Below are 17,834 nucleotides of genomic sequence, written 5' to 3' on the forward strand. Positions count from 1 at the left end.
CAAAGACCAAGTAAAAAACTAAATTAGCATCACCATTTAACACCCTGCACTACATTTTGCTTTGGCTGTTGTGTGGTACAATTGTCTTTATGAAAGCCAACATAACTTTTACTCTCCAACAACCAATCAAACATCTGGTGAATTTAAAAACAGCTTTCAAGTCATCATTTTAGGAGACTTAATCTGCATTTTAAAATTTCTTCCCATACATATTGTATTTTCTTCTGAAGTGAATTAATGTCTCCTGAACAGACATTATAATAAAAGTAAACCTAATAACAATAAGGTGCAAATGATGTGCCTTAGCTTCGTTTTTAAAACAGCTGAAAATTTACTAATAAAAATTTATTAATAAATTACCATAAACCATAAGTTTAAAATCATATAGATGCAAGACCTCTGGCAATGGTTTAAATACACACACGTAATTATTCATTTCTGGTAGGAAATGTGCCTTGTTCTAAATGGAATTTGAATCAGGTAAAGGATATATTCAGATTATATCAAAGTCAGAAACTGATCTGTATGTTTCCCAACACTGCCTAACACTGAAACTCTGAGTTAGCTTTCATTAGTGATTTTCTCCCCATCTTCCATAATTGCACCAGAACAATCCAGCTACAGCACATCCCAAAAGAACTTCAGAAGTGCTTTTATTATACATTAGGACACAATTAATAACAACAATAAATTGTGTATTTTGTTTATTTTGCTTATTTCTACTCCAGGCTATTTCCAACCCAGAATGAGAATCCTTGTTTGTGTTTGGGGAGTGCAAAGCAAGTGCACCAGTAGCTACAGCAAAGTGATATTCAAAAGTGATTCACATTTGACAATGTATTTTGCCACTGAAAACTCTGACAGTTGAAGTGGAAGAAATATGCATAAAGAGGCTTAAAACAAATCTGCAGTTCTTCTGGATTACAAAGTGTTTCTACAGCATGCAACAGCTTTGTTGTATACACCCAAATGCTAATAATCACTGTTCAAAAGGAATGCTGGGCTTTTGACAGAAGTTAAATAATCTGTAGAATGCCATGTTGTCAATGATCTTCAGTGGAGAAAAGGATGGGGAGACGAAAATGGCAACTGCAAAGCCCTGAATCTCTTGTTGCATCAGTCATGCCAGGCACTTTCCATGCCTTCAAAAATTTAAAAGCAGGGCCTCCACAGCCTTCATCTCAGAGCCAGCACAGAAGGGCCAAGAGACCTCAGGGGGCTGAGCCACCTTTCACATCAGCTTTGAAAAGTGTGCATATGAAATGCACTTTATGATGGAAAAATCCAAACGTGACCGTAGCTGTGCCACATTCTACTACCACCTTTGAGTGGCTTGTTTGATTTCCCTTCTGTATGATTAAATTCCAACTAACAAAAACACATCCCATGGAAATTTTTCTCCTTACATGGACATACACATACTCACATAAGCATACTCACAGAAGTTTTATCATGAAGATGTTGAAGGCTCCTACTTATCTGGAACACAAGCTTAATTCATCTTGGGTCATGGATAATGGTCTAGGATTAGCCCAGCTTTGCAGAAAATTCTTGGGTCATGTGGTGATTAAAATCCTTTACAGAATTCCATTTTTTCTTCCACTATGGATTTCTCCAGTCTCTTTTATCTGTAAAGAGGCAGTGTGGCACTCCAGAATTTCACCAGAGACCACTAAAGAACCTAGACTACACCAGCAATGCTGAAGTTTTAAGTTCCAGTATTTGTCAAAACCATTTTTATTTAATTATTCAATTTTTTCTGCATATAGGTTTGTTCCTGTTTGCTCTTTCAGACTATATCAGTTTCCTCATCTTTCTTTATCTTTCTATGTTTTAGCACTGTGGAAAAAATAATTTCTTAAAATTGAAAATATAAATATTCCTAAATTTCTGATTTTCACTTTTTATCAAAGGATTGTAAGTATGAAAATTTAAAGCCAATTCACATTTTTGAAAACTGAAAGATCTCAACATACTATTTTTTCATGCCTCTCTTTTACCCAGTCATCCATTGATATCCATTTTCAGGCTCAGGGCTGAATGCTCTCCTCGGTCTAATGTTCAGAGACTTTTCAATTGTTTAGCTGAAATAGGTACCAATAGGAGGTTAAGATGAATGAGAAATGTAACAGAGGAGGTGCTACCATCAACTCTCATGTTCATGGCAGGCAATGCTCCTACACATTAAACCAAAGTGCTCACTACAAGAAAAAATTTAGTTTAAGATTGCACATTTTTCAGAAGCATTCAGTACTACAAGAACATATACTAAAGGCTGGTTACTGATCCCTGGTCTCCAAGTGGGGCAACATAAAGTAAAACATCCTTACTTGTTGGGGCTCAGTCAGACTATTGAAGTGGATGAAAACTGCTATTGATTTCTACATGAACAAGACCTGAAGCATCTAACAGAATACTCCTCACAGAAGTCTTGCACTGGGAAGAAGAAGAAACTAGAATGCTTCAGATAAATCATGACAATAAACCTCCACAGACACTAGCTGAAATTACACTAACCTGAAAAGTACATAGCCTGTGTCTCTCTAGTCTCAGGCCTCTTTTACATCATTAAGCACTTTATGACTTTATATAGGAAATCGAAGAGTCCACTGGAGAAGGGAGGTTCAGACATTGCACATTAAGTGTGCACATACCAGAGTATGAAACCCATTTCAGGAGCATGTTTTGTTAACCTAGCACATTCCACATGAGAAAACATGCCACAGTGCAAGCCTGCTTCCCTGGCGAGGTGTCAATTCCTGTCCTTTTTCTGAGAATCCCTGACCCATGGCAGCAAACACAGAGAGACTGTGCTTTTGGGGTGCTGAGCCAGACAAGCAGCAGTCTATCCTGGAGTAAATAGAGCATGTGAGTGTTACCCTTCACATAGGTTCTAGCTTGAAGATCAGCTTGAAGTTTTATTTGGGATTTTAGCATTGGCTACATGTCAAGGGCTTCAAAGATTAACTCAGTGTGAGTCACTCAGCTGCTTTCTAGTGTTACTTTCCTATTGCACCTTGGTGAGTGTGAGGCAGATGAGGAGTGCTCCGTGTACTCAAGTCTTGCCTATCCACAACAGTCTGGACCCTTTCTTTTCTTTTAAACCAGGCTGAAATGATCCAATATGGAGTACATCAATCAGCCAGTTACACTGAAGTCTCATCTTCACAACGATGGATAGTAAAACTAGAAAGGAAAATTAAGCTAGAGCCATAAGAACTATGATCAGACCTGTGCCCTGAGCATAAATGTGGAACTTCAGTCTTCAGTATTAGAGTTATATTAACTGACCTGTGAGTTTTTCCAGAACATCAAATCCATGTTTCAGAGCAATGATATCAAGAAAAGAGACTGTACCATCTTCAAACCTAAAGAATGGAATAAATGAGCACAGTAAATAAAACATGCAGCTACGGTAAAGATTTTAAATCTATTTTAAGAGTTACTATATTCATATTCAGTGAATGTAGCTTGCAGAGTGGCAACTCTTCCCTTAGGGATTCATCTTCCAGTCTTGTAGTGTCCTGTGAAGCAAAAATATATTCAAAGCAAGAGAGGTTCACTTGAACAGTTGCTTGCACATAGAAAGGTATCATTTTCTCCTAGATGGAGTAACTAATGTACTAACCTACATTAAAGTAATGGTTAACAGTTATGTGTCATGAGCTTGTCACTAGGTCCTAAGTTACCTTCGGACAATTTAGGGAATAGATGAGAAGACAGGTGGAGATTTGTGTCCCCACCCCCTGATGCAATTGCACCTAATACAGCTGAGTTAGAAGGCTCCAGTAATCTGGTGGAAAGAGGAATCAGATGAAGAGTTCACTAAAAATCTCCCTCTGTGTTCTTCTCCTGGAAATTAATTTTTAATTGACCTGTAACAAGAGCACTATACAAGGATGGGGGGAAAGGTGCATCCCCTACCATCATCTTTTAAAGGAAACACCAAATAGAAACAAAATCGCTGGATTTTATGAACTACTGCACTGATGCCCACAGTCCAAGAGGAGAAGGTGAAGCTCTGAGGTGAGAATGTGTTCAGGAATTGACACACAAGAGCATTTCAAGGGGCCAGAAGGGATACCAGAGAAGCACCAAAATATGTTTCATTTAGACTTTGTGTGCACCACAGCCCACAAGAAGTTTTAAGGAGCAATCATCCATCTTTATTCACCCCAAAGAAGAATGCAGAATAATGCAACTGATTAAGTTCTGAACAGTACAGAACTCCATACTTTGCAAGGCTGAACCTGGGGTCACAGCAAGTCTCTGAGGAAGGAAGTTTTGGAATGTCCAAAACTGTAACAGTTAATACTGGAAATGAACCCACCAGCAACAACCCCAAATCTTATGGTTCAAGTTTAAAATTAAACTCCAACCATGAGAATGAGATCTCCACAGGGATCTACTGTTCTTTGGATCTTTCTCAGAAAGGTCAGATGATATCTACATTGAAGAATTAGTGGACAAGGTGGAACATAACACAGGCACTCTTGGGCAAAAATACTTTACATACATGTTTTAGACCAGAAAATAGGGGATTACTTTTTTTTCCTGGAGGTAAAATTTTTCATAATGCATGTTAAAATCTTTTCATGCCACAATTAACTATGTATTGTGGAAAGGCTCAAATTTTTAAAATGTCAGATATCAAATGCTTTTTCTTTCATAAAATAAACATCAATAGAATAACATAATAGCTCTCACTTCCATTGTAATTTTTCTTACTTTTTATTTTATTTTTCTGTAGTTATCAGATATTTCAAACACTGCAAGTGACACCGTCAGGTGAAGGACATATTAACCTTCCAAAAATATTTGGTAAAGGTCCACAAAAAAGAAAAATGCAAGAGTATTGTGTATATAAGATAATGCATTCAGCTGTAATGCAAGAAGATAGAGGCAGCAAATAATTATAAACCAAGTGAGAAAAGTGGTGGACTGCTACAAGGATGAATGGCCCAAAAGAGACCACGTATGTTCACATGTTTTAAGATAGCATAGGCCAAATAATCCATCCTAGGAATTTCTGAATCTTGCCTGCTAATAATTAATAATTGATCTTGAACATTAGGGAAGAAACCTTGCTGGTTGTCCATAATGAAACGTAAAACGGCCATTTGTGAATTGAACCGGGAATATTTTCACAGAGACCCGTGGACCAATATGTGAGGGAAGCATTACTCTATCCAAAAAGCCATAAAACATGTGGGAGGATAAGGAAGAAAAGATAAGGCAAAGGCTAACAGTTGTTTTAGAATTGAATACAGGAAAACATTAAAAACTTGCACTGGCTGCAGAAAACGTCACAGTGGTCCCATATGTCTGCCAAGGAGAGATTACAGAGAGGATCCATGAGGGGGAACTGACCTGCTCTGCTCAGTTACTCACAATGGCCAGCAAAGCAAACAAAGCACTGGGAACTGGACCAGAGCAGAGACACTGGCACTGAGCCCATCAAGGAGACTGCACAACACCCAACAACTTCATCGTTATCATAGTAGACAAGCACTTGAAAGGGCAACAAAGGTGCCAGCCTAGATCACCCAAGACCTCTGAGTCTTACCTATAGTAAAAGGGGAGGCAAAAATTGTATTTCTGTCTTTCAGGTATGATTATTAACTAATCAGACAACTGCAGTGGATCCATTTCTGCACAATAGGAGAGATATATGAACCATGCCACTCTTCCAAGATCCTAAAGATTTTTATGAAAACAGTTCAGAGCTTAGGAATCTTTGTCCAAATTATAAAAGAAAACAAGCAAGCAAACACAGTTGTGGGGTTTTGGTCAAACCTTATGCTTCAGAAGAGCACAATTATTGTGGCATGATACGCCTCCTGCATTTAGTCTTTTGGTATCATTAAAAAAATTACCTCCTGAGAGCTCTGTGGCAAGATGCAGAAGCCACAAAAGAAATGAAAATAATGCTAAAAATATCTGCTCAAAGATATGGGCAAGTATCTCTTTCTACAATTTAGACATGGACTATTTTGTAACATTCTCCTCTTGTATTTTGTTTGTTCATTTGTCCCCCTCTATTGCTACATTACTACCTTTACAGTTCTGATTAACAAAGCATGAATATTTTGTTATTCCTACAATATGTGTATTTACACTACTTCTGGTGCACTTGATTCTCACATGTATTCTTCAGGTTTAGTGATGTGTAACTTCATGACAAAATTTTCAGTAATCATTTATAAATCCTGATATTTAGCAAATTAAGCCTTAAGTGCTATATGTATTAAGCCTTAAGTACTTAAGCAATAGTGCCATGGCAAAACATGATGCTAGGAAGGGCAGCTCTTCCCTTCTCAGATCTCTCTCAGAATATTTAACTGTGTTTAAGATTGAGAGCAAACATGGTCCTTGAATTGCAAAACATTGGCTTCAATGGCTACTTTCCTGCTTGGTGCAATTGATGCTTCAAATAAACTGTTTCCCTACTCAGTGGCAGTTCCAGTGTTAGAATAATCAGTTCAGGATGAAGTTCATTTGAATGCTGGTCTAGAAGCCACTTCCTGAAGTAATCAAGATTTTGCAGCTGATGATGTATAAAGGATACTTACAAAGGCTAATACTGCAGAATACCAACCCAAGAAACAAGAAGCTTACCTCTCTTATCTAGTTCTTATTATAATTGATCTCACTTAATCACGTCTGGGATGAGCTCAGTTGCTTAGCTGATTGTGTTTGTGAAGTGCTAATAGCATTTCACATCCAATTGCTATCTGACAAACTGGCTAAGCAACTTGTGGAATAACAAAAAAGAGAGCAGCCTGCCTAAAATCTGTCCAGGAGTTATGAAGCTGATGAGCTGTTCTCCTTTTCCAAGTCACATACAATCTCTGTTTCTGGAAGCAAAAATTTTTGAGTCACAAGAGAAAAACTATTGTTTTACAGCAAGCAGTCCTGCCTTTAGTTTCATCCTAGGGATGGAGATAGGCTCGTCTTTCTTTCAATCCTTATTCAACCGGTTGTGACACTTTTCTGTTACACTTCTGCATACAAATGTTATTTTCTAAAGTCACTATCCCACACTTCAGGGCAACTGAAACACAAAAGGAAACTGTGACATCTTAGGCAGTTTCAGTTCATCCTGTCCTTTCACACAGAAATATGATAAGAATTCTGGCCTGGACAGATGTGATTGGAAATAAAGTGCTGAAAGGCTGTAAAAACCCTTCATGTTTGAAAAGCGGACTTAGAGGAAAATTTGGTGGAAGGCAAAAATATTACCCTGGAGTTGGACAGCACTGCCTTTAAGTCAAGAGTCCAGAAATGCCCTAAAGACCAATCAATCAACCAAGGTTGAGGTGCTGAAATATCTTGTGTAACATAAACTACTCTGAATATGAAAAGTATACAAGGCATGACTCAGGAATTTTGGGTGGAAGCATCTGCTGGTGGATTCTGGGAATGCTGAGTAGCTTAGCAGGCAAATGAGTGATTCAGCTGTTTGGGATTTCTTTTTCTTTTTGTTTTTTGTCTTCAGTTCATTTGTTCACATAAAGCAAACCCAGACATAGAGCCACTGTACACAGAATCACAGAACACCAGGTTGGAGGGAACCTCAAGCATCATCCGGTCCAACCTTTCTTGGCAAAATCATGGTCTAGACAGGATGGCACAACACCCTGTCCAGATGAATCTTAAAAGTGTGCAATGATGGGGAATCCAACAATTCCCTGGAGAGATTATTCCAATGGCTGATTGTTTTCATTGGGAATGTCCAGTCAGACTCTCCTCAGGAGTACCTTGTATTCATTACTCAACTTTCCCATGTGACTTCTTGTAAAAAAGAGAGTTTCCACCTTCTTAGTAGCCACCCTTTAAATACTGGAACATGGTGATAAGGTTTCCCTTCTAAAATCTAAAACCTTTGTCCTACTAGTCACCTTCAGTGTGCTCAGCAGGATCTCAAACTCCACAATATTGTGAGCATTGCAGCCAAAGCCAGCCCTAACTGAGACATTGTGAAGCAGGTTTTCTTGGTTTGTGAATAGCAAATCCAGCAGAGCCTCGTTCCTGGCTGGCACATCGAACATATGTATGAGGAAGCAGCTCTCCACACATTTCCAAAACTTGACAGATAATATGTGAACTATTGTTTGTTCTTCCAATAAATGTCTGGGTGGTTGAAGTCACCTGTAAGAACAGGGTTCTTGGTGATTTGAAGCTTGCTTAGGTGATCCAAATATTGTTTCGTTGGCCTTACTGTCTTGGTCTTGGTTTGGAGGTCAGAAGCAGATGCCTCCTGTAAGATCCCCCTTGGAGAGGACCCCTGTGATCTTAAGCCAGAGGCATCAGGTAAGGCTTCCATAATCACTGCACTTGACATCTGTACATTCAAGGTTCCCTTTAACTGAGAGTGTGACTCCTCTTCCTCTTCTTCCGTGCCTGTCTTTATGAAAGAGCCTATAACCATCTATAGCAATCCTCCACCCATACCAGTTGTCCCACCATATTTAAGGTATTCCTACAATATCATAACTTTCTGACTAGACATGGAGATCCAGTTCCTCCTGTCTGTTTCCCAGGCTGCATGCACTGATATGAATGCACTTGAGGTAGCTGGTTTTCTAGTTCTCATCTTGGCAGGCAGCTGAGGAACAGTTCCACATGCGCAATTTCTATCCAGAACACAGGCCAGAGCATTGAAATTTTGATAAAAATCCTATCTCAAGGTCAAAAATGATCCTGCTCATTTGAAAGCATTGCTGAGTCAATGCAAAGTGCAACGAAGGAGCACAGCAGGGAACATCACTGTCAGCCAGCTGCCACTCTCCTTTACACTGGGGTAATGACTCCATTTAGGTCAAATGAACAGAAGTCATTTCTGAGTTTCTAAAGCAGGTGAAAGAGAAACCAAGTCCACAGAGAATGCATATTTCTTGAATAAGCTGCTTTTCTTTTTTTCCTTTTTTTCTTTTTTTTAACACTCCTCAAGAGTGGAGCTGCCCTTTGAAGTGAGATGTTACATGAGTTCCTTTCATCTTTTCAATTCATTTATTTTCATCTAATTAAAAAGTACAACAATACAGAGAGGTTCTTGGTATGCATTTAAAAGTAGTTAATTCAGATCCTATTTTTCAGCTTTAGAGATGCTCCCTATCACTGCTACATGAAACATCTGTCCTGGCAAATTCAATTTTTACATTTTATATATTTTCTTGTTTATTCTAAAGTGACATTTTCTGGAATTACAATAGCACCAAGGGTATGCAGTATCAAGCTCATGGCTGTAGGAAAAGACTGTTTTCAGTCATATTCATGTTCTTAGGTTAGTAATTGCCATCTCTGATATTAGCAGGGGAACAGATTTTAATTGGTCTCACTGCTTTCCAACATCAAAACCCAACATTTGCAGAAGAAGCTATATTTGTTTTGATTTTCTTTGACTCAAAATATATCATTACTAGGCTACAAAACCTTTAGGGCCCTGCTCTTCTCTTCAGAACTTTTATCAACTCCTCCTGAGACAAAGTTCTCAGGTACTTTTCCATGGTGTTTGTGTGTCTCCAGAGGACATGATTCCTTTGCCTGGCTTTATCTCTCACAGGTAATACTCTTCATTTTTAGCAATTTGCTAGTTGTCCATGTTAGTAATTTCTTAACTGGAGGAAATCCTGGTCATGTTAATACCAACAGCTGAACTTTAAGGCAGCATCTCCCAAGACCAAGTATTTGTCTGTGGGCATTTTGATCATCTGTTAGTAAAATCTTTGGAACACGGTAGGATGCACAGACCACTAACCTCAGGTAAACACTCCATTTTGACTAAACATCTTTGTTTCACACAGTGAATGCCATTGAAGCAAGTAAATAAAATTAGAAGATAGCCTAATGTATAACAGACACATATGCTATCATTAAACTATTCTTTCATAATAACCTAACTTTTGTGTCATTGTCTGCACCGGAGCATACTACAGTAAGCCAAGAATTTAACTGGTAAGGCAGTACTAAATGTTAGACCTATGAATAAGACACCTACTCTCACCACCTCAGCAACTCTTTTACCTCTGTTAGTGGCACATTATGCAATCATGAACAGTGAATGTTTCTCATACAATGAAAGGACATCTAGTGCTTTAAAACCAGCCCCTTGCGGAGGAGAAAATTAATAAAACAATCAGTTTTTATTTCTTAAATGTCTCTGTGCATCTCTCCCTAGCTGGTAACTTCACTCACTATATGTATATCTAGAAAAATCTTCCCCTTTTGCACTGAAAAGATTAGGAGCTCTTGAGCCTGTTACGCAAATTGGTCTGAATGACACTTTCTGATTTTGCAGATTATCAGCTCCTCAGAGCTCTGAAGCAATGAATAAATTGTATCTCGAGGATAACATACTCCCCTGACAAACCTCTACAAGAACCCTCCAAAGTAAAATAATAACAAAACGACATTTCTTTTTTCCCTCATCAGAAGTCATTTGTTGCAAAACAACCAATGCACTGCATATCGCAGGCCTAAAGTTCCCTCCAAAATTCACAAAATAGGCCAACATGTTTTTATTCCATTGCTATGGCAGAGGGGGAGAGACAAAAATAATCTCTCTTTTAAATTCCATCATACAAAGGAATATTTCCTAGAGGTATATTGAATTCAAGTCTTTAGGAACATGAGGCCGGCTGGTTAACTGGCCTCAAAGAATAATATGTTCAACTATCAGCTAGTTAGCTTAAAATTTACACTCATTAGTCTTAACTTGTAACTTATTAATGTCAACAAGAACTCCATTAAGGTGCAATTCAGTGTGAGCAAGTGTATTGCAAATTATTTCTGCATCTGAGTATTTAACATTTGATATGCATTATACTCCCATAATTATATATCAATAATCCAAATGTTCACACCTCTGCTTCCCATGGGAAGGTAATATCCAGATATAACCCCAAGTAATAGTTAAAGTGAGCAATTTGCAAAGTGTATTTGCATAAACTGTTCACTGATCAGTATGAGTAATGAATCATTAATAAAAATTCAAAGCCCTTTCTTTGATTTTCTCCTTAGGAGGAAGGAAAGGATGAAAGACATTCTGGAAGTAAATTTTTCATAGGCAAGAATCTGACCAGCTGTAATCATTTTTCTCTGTTCAGTATAAACAGATTTGTTTATTTCCTCATGAAGATTGAGATGTAATCTTTCATCCTTAAACAGGTACATTTGGGGATAAAGAATAACTTTGTAATGAACTGCTGAGGATTTAAATTGAAATATCAATTTAAAAACTGGCAGACAAAAAAAGATCTACTTGAACACGAATTCAGTCTCACAAACCTACACTTAAAAATACCACTGTCTAATAATGTGTGCCAGTGAGGAAGACCCAGACCAGTGACCTCGGATAAGGTTAGCAATAAGTTATCCTCAGATAATGGAGAAAAATCCCTATGCATGCTTTCCAAGGGGTGGTCTCTGTTCTATACAAAGGTCTGTGCCTCGAAGAAGGGGTCACTGCAGTGGATAAGCTTTATTTCCACTGCAGGATAAAGTGAATTCAGCAACACTGCCGAGCAGGATAAAGTGAATTCAGCAACACACAGTTGGGGTGTGTGTAAGTAAAAAGACTTCTCTGATGTCATCCAGAAAGCTTCTTTCTCTAGCAATAAACATTCTTTCCAGAGGTAATTTTCAGAGGCAATGAACATTAGTAGATTAGCAGAATGCACTGGGAGCTGTGAATTAGGACCATTATGTTAAACTGCTCTGTGTTGAGCCCCCATTTGGGGAAGACATGTTCTTCTTTCATGGCAACCCAAAAACTAACTTAAAGAACTTCAAATTTTAGTACTGTCAATAAGACAGGGGCCCAAAGTGTGCTCATGAACATGAGGGATCTGGACAGGCGGATTGTATGAGATTTAACTGGGTGAACTGCCAAGTCCTGTGCTTGGGTCACAACAATCCCAGGCAGTGCTTCAGGCTGGGGGCAGAGTGTCTGGAAAGCTGCCCAGTGGAAAAGGGAGGGAGTTGGGATTGTTTAGCCTGGAGAAAAGGAGGTTTTGGGGGAACCTCATAGCTTTTTACAATTTATCTGAAAGGAGGTTGTGGTCAGGTGGGGGTCAGCCTCTTCTCCCAAGTAACAAGCAATAGCACAAGAGGAAACAGCCTCAAGTTGAACCACGGGAGGTGTAGATTGGATATTAAGAAAAATCTCTTCACGAATGGGTTGCCAAGCTTCGGCACAGACTGCTCAGCAAAGTGGTGGAGTCACCATCCCTGGTATATAAAAGATGTGTAGATGTGGCACTGAGTGACATGGCTGAGTGGGGGACTTTGTGGTGCTGGATTAACTCAGATAAATTCCAAGCAGGAAATAATTTTCATTTTTATAAAATGGAATGAGTATTAAGTGGATTTCAGAAGCCTTCATGCATATGCTGAATATTTCAGAGGTGTCAGCAAGAGTATAATGTTATCAGTGTTTTTGTCTTTTTACTTCTGATGTGAGTGTGTGTACACGTGAAACTACTGGTAGTTGGTGGCATACACCAACTACAAGTAGTAACAAGTAAGTACTAAGCAGCTAAACTCAGTTTAATGTATGATATACATAGAAACAACACTGTGTATTCAGAAACGCCGGCGGCTTGACAGAACTGGCATTATTAAACTACTGCTATGAAACAACTTAGGTTCAGAATAAGGTCTTATTAGCTAGTTTGCATGTTGAGACCTTTGTGATAACAGTAAAATCATCAGAGAAGAATGGGAGAAGACAAATACAAGGAAGACTTCAGCTAATAAAACATTCTAAGGTATAAGAATGACCTTTTTATGCCTAGGTGATACAATCAACTATGACTTTCACAAGGAAAAGCCCCTACTGCTTCTGCACCACTCTCATGCTAAAAAAAAAAAATTGTACACTAATGTCAGCTGCACCAAATCAGATGTATCCTGGTAATTACCTGGTTTACTGCAAGATCTACCAAGCTAGTTTTCCACTTTGGGACTATAATATTCAGATTGCTTCCAATGTTTTTTTCATTTTTCAGCATTGTTGTAAGGCTTCACACTACCCTGTGAGGTCAACAGGTAGCATCTCAGTGATGAGGATTGGGAAGTTGAAGAAGTAAGCAACTTTCCTTTCCAATGACCAACTCTAACTGATTTTCCAAGCATAGGATGGATGGAGTTACCAAATTTCCAGAAAATTAAATTCACAGCAGTGATACTGAATTAGCAAGTATGCTCAATTTCTCAATGTTTTAAGTAGTTTGCAGCTAGTACTGCAGAAAGCCAAGAACTCTTTCCATGTATCTGCCTCTCCTTGTCATTAGGAGCACAGTGATGGTGATCCCACGAATTTCATGTGCACAGCTGTCCTGGACCTGCATTGATGAGGTCAGTAACTGGAGGAGGTTTTGGAGGTCTTGTAGTCATCTGAATCCAGAAAAAAGGATCATCTCAACTAACAATTCCTTCAAGAAGTCAGGAAAATTCTGGCATGTTATCTGGCATTGCTGATGCTTGAAGTAGGGAGCACAGGGAGATGACTCCTATCCCTGGCTTTGACAGAAAAGAACATGAGTCATGTAGCTGAGGAGACAGCAGGGTAAAGAAACAGCAGAGGGCTAGGAATGTGTGCATCAAAAGAGAAATAAAAAACTTAATATTCATAGAAGCATTTGTTATGTAAGCAATATCATCCCAGCTATCATCCAAATAGAAAACAGGATAATGAGTGGGTGAAAAAAGCAGAGATGTTTATATGCTAAGACAAAGTATGTGGGCTACAAAGTGGAGGGATCAGAGCTACTCTAGGACACTTCCACATTAGTATGTGGTAGAAAAACAATCACAAACAGAAATAATGCTAGAGAAAACACATAAATATAGGAGAGACAGTGGTGAAGAAAACAGAAATGTTTTGAATTGAAATGCCTTTGGTGACATGCTCTAAACAAGGACCAGTTGCTGAGATTCTGCTACAGGCTATGTAGCTATGTAGGGGGGAAAAAAAGGTTTTGGGTCCAACAGATACTTTTCTATCACTCTCACAAAAATAAATATAACCTTAACTTTTTTCAAGCAAAATCAAGATAACAGAAATGGTTGGGTTCAATTATTAGTATCAGAGGCAAAGCCAAACAAAACCTGCTACAAATAAAATAATTACCAGAAAAATAGCTTTTACAAGTAGTTATACAATACACAATGGGAGACTTTGACTGATTGAAACCCTGGTCAGAGGGATTACAAGTTTACGTGACACAGAAGGATAAGCAACCTCAAATGAGGTTTTGAATGTGACTGGGGCAAAATGAAAAATTAATGAAGTTACTTGGTCAGGAAAACTGAACAGAAATCATCAGATACTTAGATAAAGAGGATACTTAAACTTACTTGAAGTTGAGGTTCAAAAACATGGAATTTGCATCCCAAAAGTATGAAAGAAATAAAGAAAATGAACTTTGGGAGCAAGCCTCCAGCAATAACCTGCACTAAAAAAAACCCTTTTGCAAAAGATTTTAGCACTGCTTATTAATGATGACATGAAAACAGAAAAAGTGCTGCTCAGGGAAGGAAGCTACTGTTGGAAGGATAGAAAGCACAGGATGAAGAGAGAATTCCCAGGAGCCAAGCCCTGACAAAACAAATCAAACTGAACAGTATTCTGTATATACAAACAACAGAAAATATTAATGACATATAATAACATACAAACATAACAAATTAAGGAATATAAATAAAAATAAAAGGATTATGATTGCTATTCAAGAAACAAAGAGCTGGTGGAAGAGTCTGAAAACTACCTGAGTATTTGAACTCAGATTTTAAGAAGGACTGATGAAAAATATAGGTCAGGACAGGATGACTGGTGGCTGAAAGTATGAAAACTGCGGAAAGTATGAAAACTGAAGTTATTGCAACTGGTGTGGAAACTCACTTCAAAGGTTTTAATGTGGTTGAACACAGTCAGACAGATGAACTATGACAGAATTGTAAGAAATTGGCATGAAAATTCCCTAAGCCAAGTAACACAGGCCAGTAAGCAAATTTTTCAAACCAGGAATGGAAAACAGAAAACACAGTATTTCTACCGAAGAAAGGGAAATAGTGATCCAGGGAACAACACATCTGTTAGCTTGAACTCAGTGTTATGTATGTCCTGAACACAAGTTCTGAATGAAAGCATAATTAAACGAATAAATACAAACATGATCAAATGCACCATAGATTGTGCCAATGGAAAATCATGCCCAGAGAGGCTGCCATTAAAAAAAACACATTAATTTTCTAGGCAAAGGAAATGCAGAACTAATTTATCTGGATTCCAGTAAAACATTACCTCTAGCATCATATGAGGAACTATTATAGAACAAGGAATATTAGAAGAGTGTTATAGCAGGCTAAGCAATTGTGCTGAAAGGGGAACTATTATGCTAGGAAATGGTTTCCCATTTAATTCCTCAAGCACTGGCTTTGGGACAAGAATCTCTTTTAGTAGCCCCAGTAATGATCTGGGTATATAAGCTAGGAATGTGAAGATAAAATGGGCTACTGAAGTGAAATCTGGAGACTGTCAGTGGAGAAGATGGGGCTGTATAATGTGCACAGTAAGAAACAGATAATGTTGAAAACCCTAAAAACAGAAACGAGATTAAATGTATAATATGCTATAATGTATGATAAGTACATCATCATGCATAAGCCCTATTATGCACTTAGGGATTATAGAAATTAACTTCTGCCATGAACTGGAGGACTGTCATCCAAAACACCAGATTTGCCAGTCTACTAGATCAACTATCAGCCAGCTATCAGTATGACAAACAGGAAAACATGTTAGGACTTACAGATAGAAAAATAAGAACACCATTAATAATGGTCTGATAAGATTTCCTGTGGCATGCTGTATATGATGAACAGAGAAACAGAAAGACCATCTTAAAGAAGTTTTCAGTTCACTTAGTATGGAAATTCAAAGCTAAGTAGAATTGCTTGGTAGATCAAAAGATGGAAAGAGTGGGTAATAAACAGGACGGAAAAACAGTTACAGGACAAAATGCAGATAAATGCCCAAACTGACCTCAAGGTAATATAGACTGCAAATTAAAAGTTTCTGAACATCTAAGACATGGGATTATAGAATCATTTTCCAACATGAAAAGCAGGAACAAACCAAAACCAACATATCCTCCTTCCCCTGCCCTAAAGGTATCCCCCTCACTCTGAACACAAGCTTAGTACAAAGAGGGGATTATATACTGTGGATGTCTTTGACCACAAATAGGGTGATTACATGACCCAGAAGGCTTTTGCCCCCTCCATTACAAAAAACAGAAAATGCCAAAATAGCAGCTCCTTTTACTTTCTGAAACAGCATATGAAAATAACATAAATGTAGAAGTTTGTTACTTTGGGAACCTCTCAAAACCCTGGGGTCATCCCTCCTGATGATTTTCCTGTGACCAAGTCCATTCTATTTGACACGCAATTAAGATGACCCCATCTGGCTCAACATCAGCTGTATAAGAGACTACTGAGAAAAGAGCAAAAGAAATGCACTTACTGACAGGTTTTCTTTTTTTATAAATTTGTGTGCACATTGTACCAGCCTGAGAGTAGGGTGTATTGACTAGGTCCCTATGCTTCTGTGAGTAGAGTCTCTGGTGATGGTGGTGAGGAATATATAGATAATTTTATTTAGTTTGATAATCACAGAAGTAATATGTGATCTTGACAGCTGTATGATTTTATAAGATGATGTTAAAACAGTAAACATGGAAATACCCACCTCCATTAATGTTTTTTTTTTCACATAATAGTAAAGGAAATCTCTCTGCCTCAATCATACCCGACACAAAAGAATCATCAAGAAAGAAAAATTGTACAGTGACATTGTAATACAGAACACTCATTTGAAAAACTCAACATGCACCAATACAGTAAGCCATCTGTTCTCTTTTATCAATAGAAGCACTTTCAAAACTCAGCTCTCAATGAGTCTATAATCCTCCTGGATGAAAATATATTGAGTTTTTGTAAATACTATAGAAAGTTTAGTGGTAAATATAAGTGAAAATGTTTGCATGCAAGTTTCACCAAATTGCATCCTCCACCACAGAAAAATAAGTATGTTTTCTGTTAAAAACCCATTGGAAAAGACTTTGTCATAGTTCATTTACAACTAAAGACTAACCGGGGCTGAAATGAATCTACTTCCTCTTCTGCAAGTTTGATTTTTCAGGTACAACATATAGATATTTCAGAGACATGCAGCCAGGTAACTGATGCATGTAAAATAATAGGCAGTGAGGATATTTGGGATGAGTAGGAATATCCAACAAGAGAACCAGATGGCATTGCTCCAAATATATAATATATCATCTACAAAATACAGATATTTTCGCTTCAGACTTGCTAACCATTGGAAATGGTAGAAAGCAGGTAGCTTTGCATGCAGGGAATTCATAATACACAGAGGAAAGCATAATCACACTTGAAAGTATGCTTAGTAATACGCAAGTAATAAAGTACTTTGCTAAAACAGAGTCTCAGGAAGATAGCAAAGAGAGCAAAAATTCATTGGTGAGTTGCCATAAGCTCTGACTGGGCCAACAGGGCACTGTGGTGGTGCATGGCAGTGCAGTGGGGAGCAGCACACAGCTTTGTTGCCCTCAGCTTGGCTGCCAGACTCTCAAGACTCCCCAGCACAAAGGAGAAGAGTTTGTATCACCAGAATGGGAGCTCCCCAAGAGCAGAGAGTTCCCCAGTTGAAAATAAACGGGAATTTGAAGAGAAAAGGTATGTGGAATTGTGATTCAAAAATACCTTATACAATTTTTTAGGGAAATATAGGACTCTTATTAGTA

General features: G+C 38.1%; 1 protein-coding gene across 2 annotated transcripts in view; it reads right to left on the minus strand.

Annotated features, from left to right (window-relative positions):
* Positions 1 to 17,834, minus strand: part of MOCOS (molybdenum cofactor sulfurase) — a 208,837-nt gene that overhangs the window by 83,782 nt on the left and 107,221 nt on the right. For both annotated transcript variants that reach the window (XM_085052270.1, XM_085052271.1), the window contains one exon: positions 3,292 to 3,368. In XM_085052270.1, coding sequence (XP_084908396.1) covers positions 3,292 to 3,368 — 77 coding nt within the window. The remainder of the gene's footprint in view (positions 1 to 3,291; positions 3,369 to 17,834) is intronic.

The sequence above is a fragment of the Lichenostomus cassidix genome, chromosome 2 (assembly GCF_008360975.1).
Source record: "Lichenostomus cassidix isolate B80296 chromosome 2, HeHo_3.0, whole genome shotgun sequence".
NCBI classification, from domain to species: Eukaryota; Metazoa; Chordata; class Aves; order Passeriformes; family Meliphagidae; genus Lichenostomus; species Lichenostomus cassidix.